At 41.9% G+C, this 16,700-nt stretch overlaps 1 protein-coding gene across 3 annotated transcripts in view; it reads right to left on the bottom strand.

Annotated features, from left to right (window-relative positions):
* The window catches only part of MAP2K4 (mitogen-activated protein kinase kinase 4), a 94,656-nt gene that overhangs the window by 77,557 nt on the left and 399 nt on the right, over positions 1-16,700 (bottom strand). The window contains exon 2 of one of the 3 annotated variants that reach the window (XM_084761349.1): positions 3,496-3,561. The exons of 1 other annotated variant lie outside the window; for it this stretch is intronic. In XM_084761349.1, coding sequence (XP_084617475.1) covers positions 3,496-3,561 — 66 coding nt within the window. The remainder of the gene's footprint in view (positions 1-3,495; positions 3,562-16,700) is intronic. One more of the 3 variants, XM_084761350.1, reaches the window with a different exon arrangement.

Genomic DNA, 16,700 nt, shown 5'->3' with positions numbered 1-16,700 from the left:
AACTTGGTCATATAGAGGCATATTTATATGAGCAAAGGTAGTTGTCGTAGCACGATTAACCAAGAGGCTTTAACTGAAGTTCAGTCTTAGAAATGCAGGAGCTGCAGGTCTACAGTGCTCACAAATGAAAAAGCATTTCTCTTGCAAGTAATCTTACAGTCAGAAAAATTCAGTGATCCAACAGTATGAGAAGAAATATAACATAGTTTTCATAAATAAATTACTTACTTTTATTATCTAAAATAAATATATTATCTTAAATATTTAAAAATCAGACATGCACAGACTGTAATTTATTTTTTAAAAATTAGGTACAAAGTGAATAATACTCAATTTTATTCCAAATTCTGGACCCCAAATTAGAAGTGGAATCTCAAGCCATCAGTGCATATAAATACACAAATATACATTTCGGATAAGCTTTCACTAATGTAGAACAGGCAACAACAAAAACTGATTGGAACTGTGATGTAGAAACATAAAGAAGAAACACTGTGTGTGTCAAACAATGGGAACATTAATCTCTCAGAGCTTCCATTAGTCATGGTTATCTTAGAGCAGTCCTGGGTGTGGTGGGGACCTGGGTACTGCAGCTTCACCTGCACCTCTAAAATGGTGGCGCACGCCGTTAACCCCAGCGGTGGGGAGGCAGAGGCAGGCGGATCTCTGGGAGTTTGAGGCCAGCCTGGTCTAAAAGGCGAATTCAGGACAGCCAGGCCTACACAGAGAGACCCTGTTTCAAAAAACAAAAACAAAAAAAAAATCAAAACAAAAACAAAAACAAAACAAAACACGCCTAGTTGCTCTTTGCTACATCCTCTCCTACAACTACTATATGACATATATGTAGTATTAATGAATTAGATACAAGTTTCCCTAATTCTGAAACATCCTTTGATACTTCTGGAAACATATGAGCCAAACAACTTTTCAATTGACAATTTCAAATTCTTAATTTTTAAAGAAATGGTGACTACTTTAGGAAAATCAGCGTTTGCATTCTAAAGCAAACTGGAAGACTGCTGCAAACAACAAAAACTGCACTTTACATTTTTTTTCTATAAAAGCTCAAGGAAAAGTGTTAATAAATAAGCTTATCCTGATCCTAAAATATAAATAATGATTTGTACAGAAGCAAATGCTACTGGGTGAAGACAGCCATCCCTACTAATTCTCCAACTCTCAAGCCTCTCTCGGATAAGTACACTTTTTGTCCTGAGTCCTCCAGATTCAGTCAACACAAATAATTCTGCTCAACTCTGAAGCAGATTAGGCCCAAAGCAGGATCCCTGAACCTCCAGCTCTCAACAAAAAGTAGCAACTGCAAGGGGTGCAGTGAAGCATACCCGAAGTCCCAACTACTCACAAGGATGAGGCAGGAAGACCATTTGAGCACCAAGTTCAAGGTCAACCTCAGCAACAAAGTGAGACACTACCCTCATCTAAAAAAAAAATTTTTTTTTAAAAGGAAAGAAAAAGAAAAAAGAAAGGAAAGAAAGAAAAAAGGAAGCAAGCAAGCAGTGACTATGAGACATACAGCATCCTTAGGTTTGTTCCTGCCATCAGCAGGAATAAGGGTGTCCTGGACACACGAGCTCCTGCAGCCATTCTCACCCTGGCCTCAGTTCCTAAGCAGCCTGCACGTAGCATCAGTAGACAAGTACTGATAACGAGTGGGGACTCAATGCTGCCCACTATGCTGAGCCTGCTAGAGGCAGATCCTCTTCTTATTCGTTTCTATACAGCAATCTCACTTACTGTACAGTTCTTAGTGTCTATGTACCTCATGAAGAAATGAATATAACGATGTTGAATCTCAAAAGGCAGAAAATAAAGAGAAGAGAAAACAAAGGGGGAGTTGGGGAAAGCCAGGAGAAAGCAGAGACAGTAAGAAGCAGAATGGAAAGGTAAGTGCGGAAAGTGTGCCTGCATATGCCCCCCCACACACACTCTATTAAGCTCCCCTAGGTTTTGGGCCTCAGCTTCTCTTACTAGAGTCAGGCATGAACAGCAAAGAAGGCAGAGCTGCAGCAACAGAAGAGGATGGGGCCACTCAGGCCCCCACAGAACAGCTGGCCTAGAGTAAACACAACCATGTGCCTCTTGTTTTTACACACAGCAGAACTAAAGGCACTAAGCAAATGCTATGTCAAAATATAAAACTAAAAATTACTATGAATTAGGATAGCATAAAATAGAACCTACAACTTCATATGTATATAATTGTAGGTTCATTATAGGCAGGAATTCATTTACACTCTGGGCTTAGTACTTAAGCTAAAAGGAAGATAATGGTCTACCTACTAAAAAACTTAACCTAGTATAGTGTGGCTACCGCTATCATGTACCACAGAGTCACATCATAGGTAACCCATTCAAGAAATAAAACTTTTGCTCAATGCATTACAAAGAACACCACAATGTCCAGCCAATAAAAACTAAGCTTTCTGGACAGGCGTGGTAGTGCATGCCTTTGATCCCAGTACTTGGGCAGCAGAGGCCGGCAGATCTCTGTGAGTTTGATATCAGACTAGCCTACAAAGCAAGTTCCAGGACAGCCAAGGATATTACACAGAGAAGCCCTGTCTCAGAGAGAGAGAGAGACAGAGACAGAGACAGAGAAAGGCTTTAACTCTCCAGGTTAAACTTTTCCTACAAACTAATTTATTAAGAACGAAACACATCAAGTAGTCATCATTCCTCCCCAGACACAAGGCAGACAATAAAAATCATTTCATTTTGGAATGTCTTCCTGTAAACCAGAGTAGTCTTCTTCAGATAAAACTTAAAAACAAAAAAAGCCCTGCATTTTATAATGTGTAAAATTCAAAATGTAGTTTGTTGTAGTTTTATAAAAATTGTCTTCTTATTTTAAAAAATCGATTCTATATTCTATGAATCCAAACATTTGTAATTAATTAACACAATTGTTTGTTTGTGGTGCTGGGACTCAAACCAAGAGATTAGCACTTACATGGCCAAAGAGCTATGGCTGAGCTAAGCCTAGCCCATGAAGTCTGGGGAGACTAATGTCCAAACAGAAAACAGAGGTGGGTGTGAGGATGAGACACAACCGCAACAAGATTTGTTTTAAACAAACCAACAAACAAACAAAAAAGTAAATGTGCTAAATACTTTTAAATAAAACCATAGTCTTTGCATACAGTTATGGGCTTTCTATACCACAATCTTAAAGGTGAACTTTCAATTTGTGATTTAAATTTCAGTTAAAGCTAAATACTTCTTTTTCTATGCCCATATGCATCTAAATGTCTATACACATCTTTTTCCTATTTGAGTTTCAAGTAAAAAAAAAAAAAAAGAATAACTTATAATCAAGAATGTAACAAAGGATGGGAAGGGACAGAATGAAAAATGGAAGCTCTTTCAGTGCAGAATCACCATGGTCTGTTAGTTGAAACAACAGTGGACACATTCCCAATACCAAGATGGATATGAAAAATAAAGTAACAGAATATCAAAATTTTAGCTTACTTTGTGCCTTTTCACAGAAGTTTATCTGAAAGCCTAAAGTAAAAGAGATAAGTTGCAGTTCATTTGCTGTAAATAAAACAAACCAAATCAGAACATGACATTGCATCTTTATATTACATTATAAACAAAACTAACGCAAGAACACTTTCAATCACTTTACCCCACCATACAGACAAAGGCAACCAAGGGCTTGCTGTAAAAACTCACTTCTATCAGATACACTGCATTACACTCAAAGCTTACATCATTTCATATCATACTAATTATTATTTTTCCCATATATTCAATAAAAAGCTTTAAAGCAGTTTCATCAATTTTTTGAATGTTGCCGACCTATAAATTCAGAATATAAACTGGGGACAGTGGCGCACACCTGTAATCCCAGCACTCAGGGAGGCAGAGGAAGGTGAATCTCTGTGAGTCTGAGGCTAGCCTGGTCTACAAAGTGAGTCAAGGACAGTCAAGGCTACACACAGAGAAACCCTGTCTCAAAAAACCAAAATAATAATTCATTCATTCAGAATACATTGTAATTTATTTTACCAGCTGTTGTTGTTAATTTACCAGTAAGGCCAAATAATGTTTATTATTAGGCCTATAATTATTATTACAACAGTATTTTCTAACCCGATAGCAATCAATCAGACATACACACCTGTTATATTTTAAAATAGCCTTAGTTAACCTGGGGCAGGGCAGATATTAATCCCCGAAACTACTTCCCATAGTGGGCCAGGTATGGGATCCCTGTCCCAATCCCAACCCATCTGCTTCTAATAATTTCTATCAAGCCACCTCCCATCCATAATCTCAAATACTTGCTAATGTTCTTCATCTGGGCCAAGTTTCCATCCATGCCAGCCATGTGCTTCTCCTCCATCTAACCCATGGCGGCCTTCCTCTCTTCTCTTCTCCTCTGGTCTCTCTTCTTCCCAAGATTCTCTCTGTCTCCCCATGCCTGGGAACCTTAGCCACACCTATCTCATTTGCCCTTCCCAGGTGTGATGGCCTTTTATTAATTAGCATCAAAATACATCAGACCAACAACTAGCAAAAATTATTGATTTAGAAGTGCCCAAGCTAATTATTACTCATGACTAAGAAACTTTAGTGATTTACCAGCTATGAAACTTAAACACATAAAGCAACATTTTCTAGACAATCTGCCAACTTCAAGTGACAAGAGTAAAATCACCAAAGAAAAGGTACTTCTCTAGCAGGTGTCGGGGAAGTTGGGAGGAGTGTCCTTGCTGGATGTCATGATACACTTTGTAGTTTCAGCACTCCGGAGGGCAGAGGTGAAAGGGCTGCCTCTAGTTTGAGGCCCACCTAGCCTATCTAGGGCATGAGACCTTATCCTCCCCACAAAAGGTGTCCTTGGGAACGCTATGGCAGAGTGGGACTTCAGAGCTCCCAGAATGAAAGCCTGTGAATTTTCCTGTGAGCCTATCCCCCGGTCTCGTGGGATCTGGTTATATCTGGAGGTCATTATTTGCCAAACGGCACAGTAAAGTAAGTCACTTAAGTAAAGCAGCTGCAACCTCAGCACTGGAGGGCAAGGCAGGGGATGACAAGTTTGAAGCCAGCGGAAGTCATATAGCAAGAACCTGTCTCAAAAATCAAAATGAGTCCACTGATTTGTAAAACATTCTTTTGCCCCCTAGCTAACTGAGTCAGTCATGTCATTCTCTTAGAAAGCTGCCTATATCTGTAATATATTACTGCTTTGAGAGACAAAAATGGGAGGGGGCTAAGTTGTTTATACAAATTCCAACAAAACATATTTTTTCAAAAAGGAAAAGAAAAGAAAGACCAAATCTAAAGGCAGAGCTGTTTAACTAGTCCACCATATCCAGTTGCCAAAATCCTTTTCAAACTCTAAGAAGATAGTTACATTTTTACATTTACAATATATAAAAGCTAAAAAATGCTTATACAGTTACTTAGTTACTTTCACACAACTAAGTAACCCATTGCTGACCATTTAATCTACCAAATAACAATCGAAAAGGAAACAAAAATAGAAACTCCATTGAAACAAAGTCCTAGGAAGCCTGGACAGCAGTGCACTTAAGAGTCAAACTCTACAAACAGGGTAACATGCTATATTATCAACTATGCAGCAGGAACACAATACAGGAAGCAAACCAGAAACTGGAAACCAATGCTCTTGGCTGGAGCATCTAAAAGCCAGACAGCCTCCTAGCAGGCAAAAGGAGCAGGGTACAAGTCAGGAGGAAAGGGAGTCCAGGAAGGATCCTGGAGGAGAACCCTGAGAGACCCTAACCACCACAGCAGAGAGAGACTGGAAAACAAAAGAAAAGAACAAATTTTCTCTTCAAAGCAAATGGCTGCTGGGGAGGGGGGGAGGGGAGATAACCAGAGAACAAAATAGCAATGTGAATGGTGGAGAAAAAAAAAATAGTGATGCAAGCCTTTAATCCTAGCACTGGTGAGGCAGAGGCAAATGCAGGCACATCTCTGAATTAAGAGTCCAGCCTGGTCTGCAAAGCAAGTTCCAAGCCAGCCACAGCTACATAGTGAGACCTTGTCTAAAAAAGATACAAAAATAAATAAACTTAAAAGGTGATGTAAAAACAGGAGTTAAAATGTGTACGGGGTTTTACACACAGAGAGTAAAGTCTGTGATAATTTTTGGAAAGAGGGCTGAGGAATGGCTTAGTGGGAGAACGTTTGGCTAGTATGTAAAGGAACTGGGGCTGAAAATGGTGAACCATCACCTACTGTTTCTGTACCACATTAGAACTAACTGAAACTGAATGCTAAAAAAATTCCTAAAGGTTTTTTAAGTTCTGCCATCAATCCAGAATTGCACAATTGAAGGTTTGAAGCTATAAACTTGCTCGTTTTATTTAATTATGGATAATTGTCTGAATTCTGAGCTTTCATCTGTTCACTTCCATGAATTATTACTCACTCTGAAAAGATATGCCACTGACAATTAACCACAACACAGTATTTCACTATCTCCTTATTAATTCTATCACACACCCCCCACCCCCACCCCAGACCTGTGTAGCCTTGGCTGTCCTGGACTTGCTTTGTAGACCTGCTGGCCTCGAACTCACAGAGATCCGCCTGCCTCTGCCGCCCAAGTGCTAGGGTTACAGGCATGCGCCACCACACCAGGCTTCTATCACTTTTCAAAAACATCAATTAAATAGGTTTTCAAAAGAACTATTCTAGTTAAATCATTTTATGTCCCACGTGTGTCTATGGATAAGACCTGGGTAAGTCAGAAAATTAGTGCCCAGTGGCTCACGGGGCTCATAATACTCAAAAATCTTGTGTAGCCAGAGTGAAATGACAAGGAGACCCACCCTCAACACCTTCCCCTGTGGAGCATGTACGTTCCTACCAACACCCACATTTGTTCAATGTGCAGCCTCTCCTATCTCCTAAACTCTATTCCGCCGCTCATTTAGCCGGTCTCCCATCTCAGCGGTGCTGGGTATTGGTGAATCTTTTGATCGTAACTGATCACTGCAAGCCTTTCCTCGATTCTTTAGATCCTCATCTACTCTCTAGGACTCAATTTTATGACTCTCCACTTCGGTCTCTCTATTGCATCCAAGCAGAGGAACTCCTTCTGTTTTCCTGGCCCAAGACAAGTAAATCTCTGCTTTCCCCTAACCAAAGAGGCAGCATCCAGACTCTGCAGCACCAAATGCTAATAAGGCCACACAGGAAGTAAGCCTACATGAGGATTTCTACTCCCAGTCTCATCCCAGGCTTTCCCTTCTTTCTTAATTTCTCCCCTCAGTTTCGAGATCTCTTAACTAGTAATAACTGGAAATCTACAATGTTCTGTAGGGAGATGGTCTGTAGTAGTTTAAAACTCTGATTATACTATAAGTAAATATAAAAGCAGACGCTTAGCAGTATTTGACAAGTGGTAAACAGTGGAAAACAAAACCAGAAATATCACAGCAGCATTGCAAGCCCTCCTTGGAACTTAAGTCATCTCACTTAAGCTCTAGTTCTCTTCTTTATATATTAAGTTAAGATGATGTCCAGTAACCTCTGGGATTGAAACTGTGGTTAAGCCTAGCTTTGGCTGTGTACTGGCCCGTCTAGAGTTTTGCAGTTCCCTGCTCCCCTTCCTTTGGGTGGGCAGTATAACACTGTACATCTTTCTCATCTGAGCACTTAGGGTCCTGGGGCTACTGAATGTGTACATTCAGCTGTGGAAACGCATCACAAAGCCACACTACTACTTTAAAAGAGATCAGAGGTTTCTTACTGGCTCACACCACAGACTGGGCACAAATCCTTCTAGCACAAGCATGGAGAGTATTATTGTTGGCACCTTCTCACTTCCACTTCAAAACTCTAGCGTGTTGCTGACAGCCATGCACAGCTCATCACTACAGCTCTAAAATCCACTTAGCTAAACTTGTCCTAACTTTCTGTTTTCATTGTACCTCAGAGTGACTTCGATAAAACTTCTCTCCTGGTGGATTCTTTTCTTTTGATTTCTCGCCATTATCAAAAGGGATCTTCCCTAATTTAGTAATTTCAGGTTGTCCACATCACTCAGACATCAGTCATCAAATTCTTCTCATTTTTGTTTAACTCGGGATTTTGTAGCCCATCTATGCCAGTTCTTTTCTCCTGCATAACTGAATACCACATTGTTTCAATGTAGCATGGTTCCCCGGGGAACAACTTAGAATTGTGTGACTTTAAGTAAGGACCAGCTTCGATCAGTCTCACTAAGACCCAGAAGTGTTGTGAGCTGATAAAAATGTTACTCAAGAACCAAGATAGAGCAGGCTTTCATTACCATAGTCACTTTTCCTGTTCACTCCCTTGGATGAGCAACACTGGCAGTGCCTTCCCTGCATTTCCAAGTATTCTTCAGCTAAACCTACACAAAGCCCGCCCCTTTGTATTCCCAGGAACCTAAGGAGCCAACAATGAACTAGACCAACCCCACACCCTACATTCTACCACCTTGGAATTATGATCTATGTATTTTGTTTTCCACCTACAATTTTTGGCAGGTAACTCCCTGAGGCAGGCCATGGAAAAAAGAGTTTCTCTTCACCTCCAGGGGTTTAATGCTCTAATCTTCCCAGACTTCTCAGTCTTGGCACTGAATTTCTCTGGCTGCTGGGGATGCCACTCAGGGAAATATCATCTGCTCAGCATGCTTGAGAACTGAATTCAATCCCTAGTACCCAAAAAAATGAGATTTCTGACCTACTCTTATCCTACAGTAGGCTGCAGGATCTTCCTTATTCCAGAGGAGCTCTGGCTCATAACCTGAGGGGAGGAGTGAATGCTGCTTGGAGAGGCCACAGCCTTGCCAGGTTTCCCCATCTAGCCTATGAACAAAGGCTATGCAATGGAGTCCCCATTAATTTCCCCAAAGACAAGATTCCTTCCTGCTCGCCCTCCCTCCCCCCACCAAAGCGTGACCCAAAGCTCCAAGCTCCCTCTCCTTAACTTGCTCTAGACCTCTTCTCTGTATCTCTTGTAATGTTGTTTATAATAAAACTGTTTTCCTGAACCATGGCCTTGTGGCTGGCATGTAAAGACAGGAGATACGATGAAGCTGTGCAATCAGTCGGTGCTCATCTCCTAACAGTATCAGAGCTGAAGTAGAAGTCACCCAACAAAACTGATCACCGACTTGCTGGTGAGGAGACTCTGCACACCTTTTGACATTGTAGCCGTCTTCTGTGCCAACATTATGGTGTAAGAAGACAGACAACAACAAGCGCTGCTTTTCAAACGGAATGTCTCAACTGTGGCTTTTGCTAGGCACAGTCTGGTGTCCTGAGGCCTCTAACATCCCCTAAAGTGATTACTTCTTCCTTACAAGCACCTAAGCCAGGTCCTAAAGAAACTGCCAGACAATCAGAAACGGGCTGGAGGGATGGCTCCTTGGTTACGAGCACTGGCTGCTCTTCCAGGAGACCTGGGTTCAAATCCCAGAACCCACACAATGGCTCACAGTCATCTGTACATCTCCAGTCCCAGGAGATCCAATACTCTTCTGGCCTTTCAGGCTCCAGGCACGGCCATGATAAACATACATATATGCAGGCAAAATATCCATACTTATAAAAATAGAATGCAATCAGAAAAGACACTTAATAATGTCATTTCTTGGTAAAGCCACATACTCAATACATATATAAATATGCCATTTATTAGTGTGTGTAACTCCCGCCCTTCCCTCAAATGTGTGCATGCACACAAATACATGCAGCAACACTTATCCTTTTTAAAAATTGTTTCAACAATTTTGAGCAAAATAAAGAACAACAGACGTGTTAAAGGTTCGTGCCTAACCACTTCTGTCCTCTTCCCTAGCAGTGGGGAAAATGTGCTGTTCCTGAAGAATCAAGCTGCAAGTGGGCTGTTTTCTCCTTTGAAAGGCCCATCTAGGGCAGGGTTAACTACAGGCTGATGTCCTTTTGCAGCGTCGCCACAGCTCAGCTGATCTTACGACTCCTCCCACTATATCATCTAAGGTACATTAGACAAAAAGTGAGAAAATATGTATTCTAAAAGATTATCTCTTCCTTAGTCTTATAAGTTTGCTCTCATTTTTAAAGGTACATAAGAGAGTTTCAAAATGTGCTTTAGGGGAGAACTAATTTACTATGCTGTATTTATACCAGGTCATGTTAAATAACAGCAAAGAAGAGGTGTTCAGGGCTGGAGATAAAGTGCATAGTAAAGCGTTGCCATGTTTGACGGTTACTCTCAGCTGTCAACTTGCTGAGATCTGGACCTGCGTGGAAGATTACTGGGTTAGAGAAGGTAGGGTGCCCTGCTCTTCCTGTGTATGCTGCTGTGTGTGTGGGGTACCATTCCTGGGCTAGGATTCTGGGAGGTATGTATAAAAAGGAGAAAGTGAGCTGAAAATAAGCTTCCATCACCACCCTCTTCTTTACAACTGTGAACACAATGTGGTCACATTCCTGTCACCCTGACTTCCCTGCCATAATGGACTGTACCCTGGAACTGTGAGCCAAAATAGAGCCTTCCTTCCTAGGCAGTCCACATTAATTGAAGGTCTCCAGGTCCCAGTGAAAGCATCTTTTTTAAAAAGTGGCAATCTCTAAGTTGATTTCTGATCTCCACCTGTAAACATCCTTACACATACACACACACACACACACACACACACACACACACACCACATTTTCATGCAAAGACACAGTATTCAAACAAGCAGGCAACTATAGGATTTGGAACGCTTCACTGTCTGCAGTCAGGATCTATTGTTGTTGTTGTTTTAATTTTATCTATCTGTGTGTGTGTGTGTGTGTGTGTGTGTGTGTGTGTGTGTGATGTGGTGGAGGATGCTGCTGAGATTTTCTGTTCCTTCTGCCTCTACCTCCCAGTGCTGGGTCTCAGCATGCACTACACCCAGTTTATATGGTGCCTAGCCTAGAACTCAGGGCTTTCTGCACATTGGGCAACACTCTACCAAATCAGCTACATGCCAACCCCACATTCAGTTCTTTAAACCACACACTCAACCAAAGGCAGGGTTTTTTTTTTTTAAGTATTTGTTTTATACATTTAAATACTGCTAGGAAAAGAAAAGCACACTGATTTTAAATCTCCATTTTCTCTTAAAAGACACACCCCATGACATTTTAAAGTTTATGTTCCTGCAAAGTTATCATACTTTTACTTTAACTGGCACATGCACAATGTTTCCCCAAGAATGGGCACCAATCACACACTATACAGCTATACTTAATACCTAATGAGGAGAAAAAAAAAAAAAAACCCTGCCTAGTTCAATATATTAAGAAAATCGAACGTAGATTTAAGCTATGCCATTTGTATAGCCAGTGCTCTACAAATGTTTCAGTGTTTTTCAGAATCGATGGGATTCTAAACTGGATACGCTGCTACACAACTGCAGTCCCAACCCTTAGGAGATTTGCAAGTTGATGTTCGGCATACAGGGCAAGACTCTATCTTGATAAATAAATAAAAACCACACATTCTAACCATACTAACCACTTTGATAAAGCATTTTTAAAGCAACATTTCTCAACTACTCAAGGTTCATAGCCTTATTTTTTAATTTAATGTGTATGTGCATCTGTGCATTCAGATATGTGTGTATGTGGAAGCCACAGGTCAACATATACTGTCTTCTTCAAGAGATAGCATTCCTCACTGAGCCTGCTGGCCAGCAAGCTCCAGAAACCCTTCTGTATTTGAGTGCCCGGTGTTAGAACTGTAGATGCAGGCTGCCGTGCCCAGCTTGTTATATGTGTATATGTGTGCTGAGTCCCCAGGTTGGAACTGTAGATGCACACGTTGCCGTGCCCAGCTTGTCATGTGTGTGCTGAGTCCCCAGGTTGGAACTGTAGATGCACACACTGCCGTGCCCAGCTTGTTATATGTGCGCTGAGTCCCCAGGTTGGAACTGTAGATGCACAGGCTGCCGTGCCCAGCTTGCTATGTGTGTGCTGAGTCCCCGGGTTAGAACTGTAGATGCACACACTGCCGTGCCCAGCTTGCTATGTGTGTGCTGAGTCCCCAGGTTAGAACTGTAGATGCACACGCTGCCGTGCCCAGCTTGCTATGTGTGTGCTGAGTCCCCGGGTTAGAACTGTAGACACATGCTGCAGTGCCTAACTTGTCATGTGTGCGCTGAGTCCCCAGGTTGGAACTGTAGATGCACACGCTGCCATGCCCAGCTTGTTATGTGTGTGCTGAGTCCCCGGGTTAGAACTGTAGACACATGCTGCCATGCCCAGCTTGTTATGTGTGTGCTGAGTCCCTGGGTTGGAACTGTAGACCCATGCTGCCGTGCCCAGCTTGTTATGTGTGTGCTTGAGGACCCAAACTCAGGGTCTCATGCTTGTGCAGCAAGTGCTTTACAGACTGAGCCATCTCTCCAGGCTACTTAGGTCTTTATAATAAATTCAGCTTCTCACATTTCTAGATCTTTTACATCCATTACATATTAAGTGACTAGCAGCTAAAGCAGGTAAATACCATTTCCAATAATCTTCACATATTCATGTTTTATGATGTAAGACATTTTCACATGCATTAACTTAATGTGATTCTTAGAACAATCTACAAGCTATGTATCTTCTGTTGTAGTAGATGAGAAATTATGGAAAATTAGAAAAATCTGTTAATTTCCCAAGGGTGCAGAGTATACATATGACAGACTGAGCATTGGTTTTTTTTCTAGCCCAAATCCAGCATCCTCCCAACTTGGATGTCTTGTTTCTAAGACACTGCTCCATGCAAAGAAAAGCCTCTAGTACAGAAGAAAGCATCCTGCTGTGTTTCCACTGTGGAAACACAGCTCTCAGCTGGCAGGCTTTATTCACCAGAATATTTGTTATTCTCTAACGTGCCCATGGTGACTTTATGGAACATTAGGTTCTAGACTTACGCCCAGCACACCTGAGATTGATCAGTTGATATACTTCCACTAACTTGGCTAAATTCCTGGACTTTTACAAGCCACCACAAGAAAGGCTCTTGAATATTCAGATGGCAACTATACTTTTTTTTTGGTTTTTCGAAACAGGGTCTCTCTGTGCAGCCCTGGCTGTCCTGGACTTTGTAGACCAGCCTGTCCTCGAACTCACATTCCACCTGCCTCTGCCTCCCAAGTGCTGGGAGTGTGCCACCGCGCCTGGCTCAGCAACTGTACCATGCAAGAAACTTCTCAGGTAAATTTGTCCATGATGACAAATTATCAAGGAAATGATTTTTGAAATTCTCAAATTATTGGGGAAAATATATTTTTTAATTCTGAACTAATTATTGAGACTAAAAGCCCATTTAGTAATAGCTCATTTGAATATTTTTCTCTCTCTCTCAAAAAAAAAAAAAAAGAAAAGAAAAAGAAAAAGAAAAAGCTTATACTAATGTCCCTAATGTCTAATGTATTTTTTACTATTTACCCAACTTGGCAAGCAGATCTCCATTTTGATAGTTTTAGTCACCAAATAATCAAAGGAGGGAACAGGGGTAGGGGTGGGGAGAGCATATTCAGCTTGTAAATGTTTGCACATGTGATATAGACATGAGGAAATTAAAAAAGAAAGTGAGTCAGAATGAATGAAAACTCAAACGTATGAATAATAACAAAATCAGCTACTATTTCTATTATCTGAGACTCCGTGGGAAGAATGCTTTAAAAAATGGCCAGATCAGAAGTACAACTTCTCTGTGAAGATGTAACTAAATGAACAAATGATGACTGTTAGGAAGCCAAAGCCACTACAATTCCCATGCCAGCCACCCACCTCCCACAGCCCATTTACAGCTACAATAATACCTCAGAACAGCAGCTTTGTCATCATTTGAGAATCTCGGATTCAGACTCAGATGCAGAAAACAACAAGGATCTAGAGTCTAACGTCAGAGTCTTTTCTGGAATTCTAAAAATAGAGTCCCCTCAACAGTGAAAAATAGTGACATCAACAGTCTAGAAAAATTGTTGAACTGCAGATAATAAGGCTTAGGGGGAAAAAATGTGTAAGGGTCTAGGGACTCGTGGTGTAAAGAGATAAGGACCGTTGCACATAACAGGATGGGCACTAAGACACCTGATGGCCACAAGCATGGCCTCCTCACTGCATTCTCTTACTGGATAATTAATTAATTAGTCCTACTTGCCAACTAAGAATCAGAGGCTTAGAGAGGCTAAACACTATACTCACCAAAAGCTTAAGTCCTGGTGGGATTCAAATCCAGGACTCCAGAGCTCTGGCCATTAGGCCTTGCCATATAAAGGAAATAACGTTTCCAACTTCGGACCACAGTTGGGTCATAGATGTGAAGCCATAAAACAGTACAAAGTCCTTTGTCAAGCAAGGTGCCTATTTTCCTGGAGACTGCTCAATGACTGCCAAATTATAATCATATGTCCTACGGCTGAATCTGCTGGTCAGTAGGACCTAATCATAAACAACTCAAAAAGGCAGTCCTTCAGGTAGTGAGCATATAAATGGGAGGCAGCCTGGGAAACACAGTAAGGCTTCACCTCAAAAAACAATATATACAATTAAGTCCAAAGAAAAGCAATGGTTAAAAAAAAAAAAAAGGAAGCTTGGCTCAAACTTAGAAAAAAAATTACTTATCTTCAGCTTGAACTCAAGCTTTCCAATTCCGACTACGCTACACAACCCCTTGAACATTTCAAGCACTTCTGTTTATTCTGAGCAATCAAAGCAGGTTCAAAGCACAAGAAATAGCTAGCATGTTCCTGCCTCGAGCAAAAATATATCGGTAAAGAAAAAAGGGCTGGAGAACTCCTTGGCTTGTCACTTCTACAAGGAAGCCAGGTTTGATTCCCAGCACCCACATGGCAGCTCAGCAATCTGTGAAGCCAGCCCCAGGGAATCTGATGACCTCTTCTGACCTTCCAGGAACCAAGCACCCAAGTGGTGCTCAGACAGACATGTATGCAAAACATAAACACACACACACACACACACACACACACACACACACACACACTCACAAATAAAGTAAGTCTTTTAAAAATTCAGCAATGATCCGAAAACAGTTTAGGGCCCCCTTTAAAAGGGTCCCAGATATCAAAAGGCAGAGAGAGAGAGAACACCAGGGCAGTTCCTGACCATGAGACTCCGAGTTCCTAGAAGCTCTCCCATCCTCACTGCCCAGGCCCCATCTCTGTTCTTTCCAGACAGGCTTTCTCTGTCCGTCTTATCAAGAACATGGCCCTGTTATCTTCAATTGCAAAACTCAGCCTGTTGCCTCCATTTTTCTTAAGCAGCTGCTCCTATGGACCTCTACGTCTTCCCTCCTCCATCCCCCAAGGGGCATGCTCCATCAGAGGGGAGGCAGCTGGGCTCACTGATCTTTCTACATTCAAAACAGAGCACTGTATACAGGTTTTTCAAACTGTCAGCCTCTTCCCTCAAACAAACAAACAAACAAACAAACCCAAAACACAAAGCCCCACACACACACATTTTTTTTTAAAAAGAACGTGAAATATATACATTGTTTTACTGAGTTATTTATTGTGTGTCCAAGTGCATAGGTCAGAGGACAATTTGAGGGAATCAGTTCCTCCTACCATATAAGTCCCAGGGATTGATTTCAAATCAGGCTATGTCTCTACCCTTAAAAAAATTTTTTTTTCAAACTTTAAGTCACCCATTGTGGACAAGGCACAAGGTAAAATAATCCTAAATTCTTCACAGGTAGTCAAGGTGTAAGATGAAGAAATCCATTTTGAACTCTGTATAATGTGCAATACAGCATAGCAGGCATCCAATAACTAACTCAATTTGAATTAATTAGCTTAGGGGCTGCACAAAATATATCTTCTGAATGAAGAGCTCATATATATATATAAACAATCTATCCCATACATTTTCCTTATGGGAAGGGATGTAAATACAGATTGTTTCTCTGCTGCCTGAATCATGGTGTCATAAACACGAAATATTCAGCATATTATCTGTTGAACTTAACTAGACACAAGGAGCCCGTTATGGAGCATTTAACCAAAAAGAAACCATAGTCGTAGAGATACCAGGGAAATCCAAAGGATTCCAATAATCGAACAGAAGTCGTTTGCTAAAGTTGTCAAGTGCTTTTTTTTTTCTGGGCTTGCCTGTTTCAAAAATAGCATTATTACTCAAAATCCCCCCAGAAAACTTAAGAAATAGTCCGTAATTGGTTCGGGCCTGTTATTTTCACAACACCCCCTGTCAAAACCCGTAAGAGCTACTAAGGCCTCCCCAGTGGGGAAAGGCCATTACAGAAGAGCTGCCTCAGATGCCCAGACACGATCACTTTGACCTCTGCCATTCGGTTTCCTGAATCTCTCCCTTTTAGCCGAACTCGGTCTTCTATTTTTATCTGATTTTCTTTTCTGCACGCAAGGAAAACACACGTCTCCCGCCTGGGTCGAAACGGCTCTCCTGGGCCAATGGCTGTCTATCCATACCTTACAGGTGGCACAGGGCCTCACAAACCCCCACCCCTCCTGCAAAGTTTTGGGGACCGGGGTCAGCGCGGTGGCCCCGCTCCAGCGGCGCCCGGTGAGGCGCAAGATGGCCCTGAGCTGGCCCCACTGCGGCGCGCGGGGGCGGCGGGGCCGAGGGCCGGAACGCGGCCGACCTGCGAGCGAGAGGCCCGGCCGCGCGCGTCCCCGAGCCCGCGGGCGCCAGGTGAGCGATCGGGCGGGGGGC

This window comes from Acomys minous (assembly GCF_964271855.1).
Source record: "Acomys minous genome assembly, chromosome: 16".
Taxonomy (NCBI): domain Eukaryota; kingdom Metazoa; phylum Chordata; class Mammalia; order Rodentia; family Muridae; genus Acomys; species Acomys minous.
The sequence above is the reverse complement of the archived record's forward strand: the minus strand, read 5'-3'. Positions and strand labels throughout refer to the sequence as shown.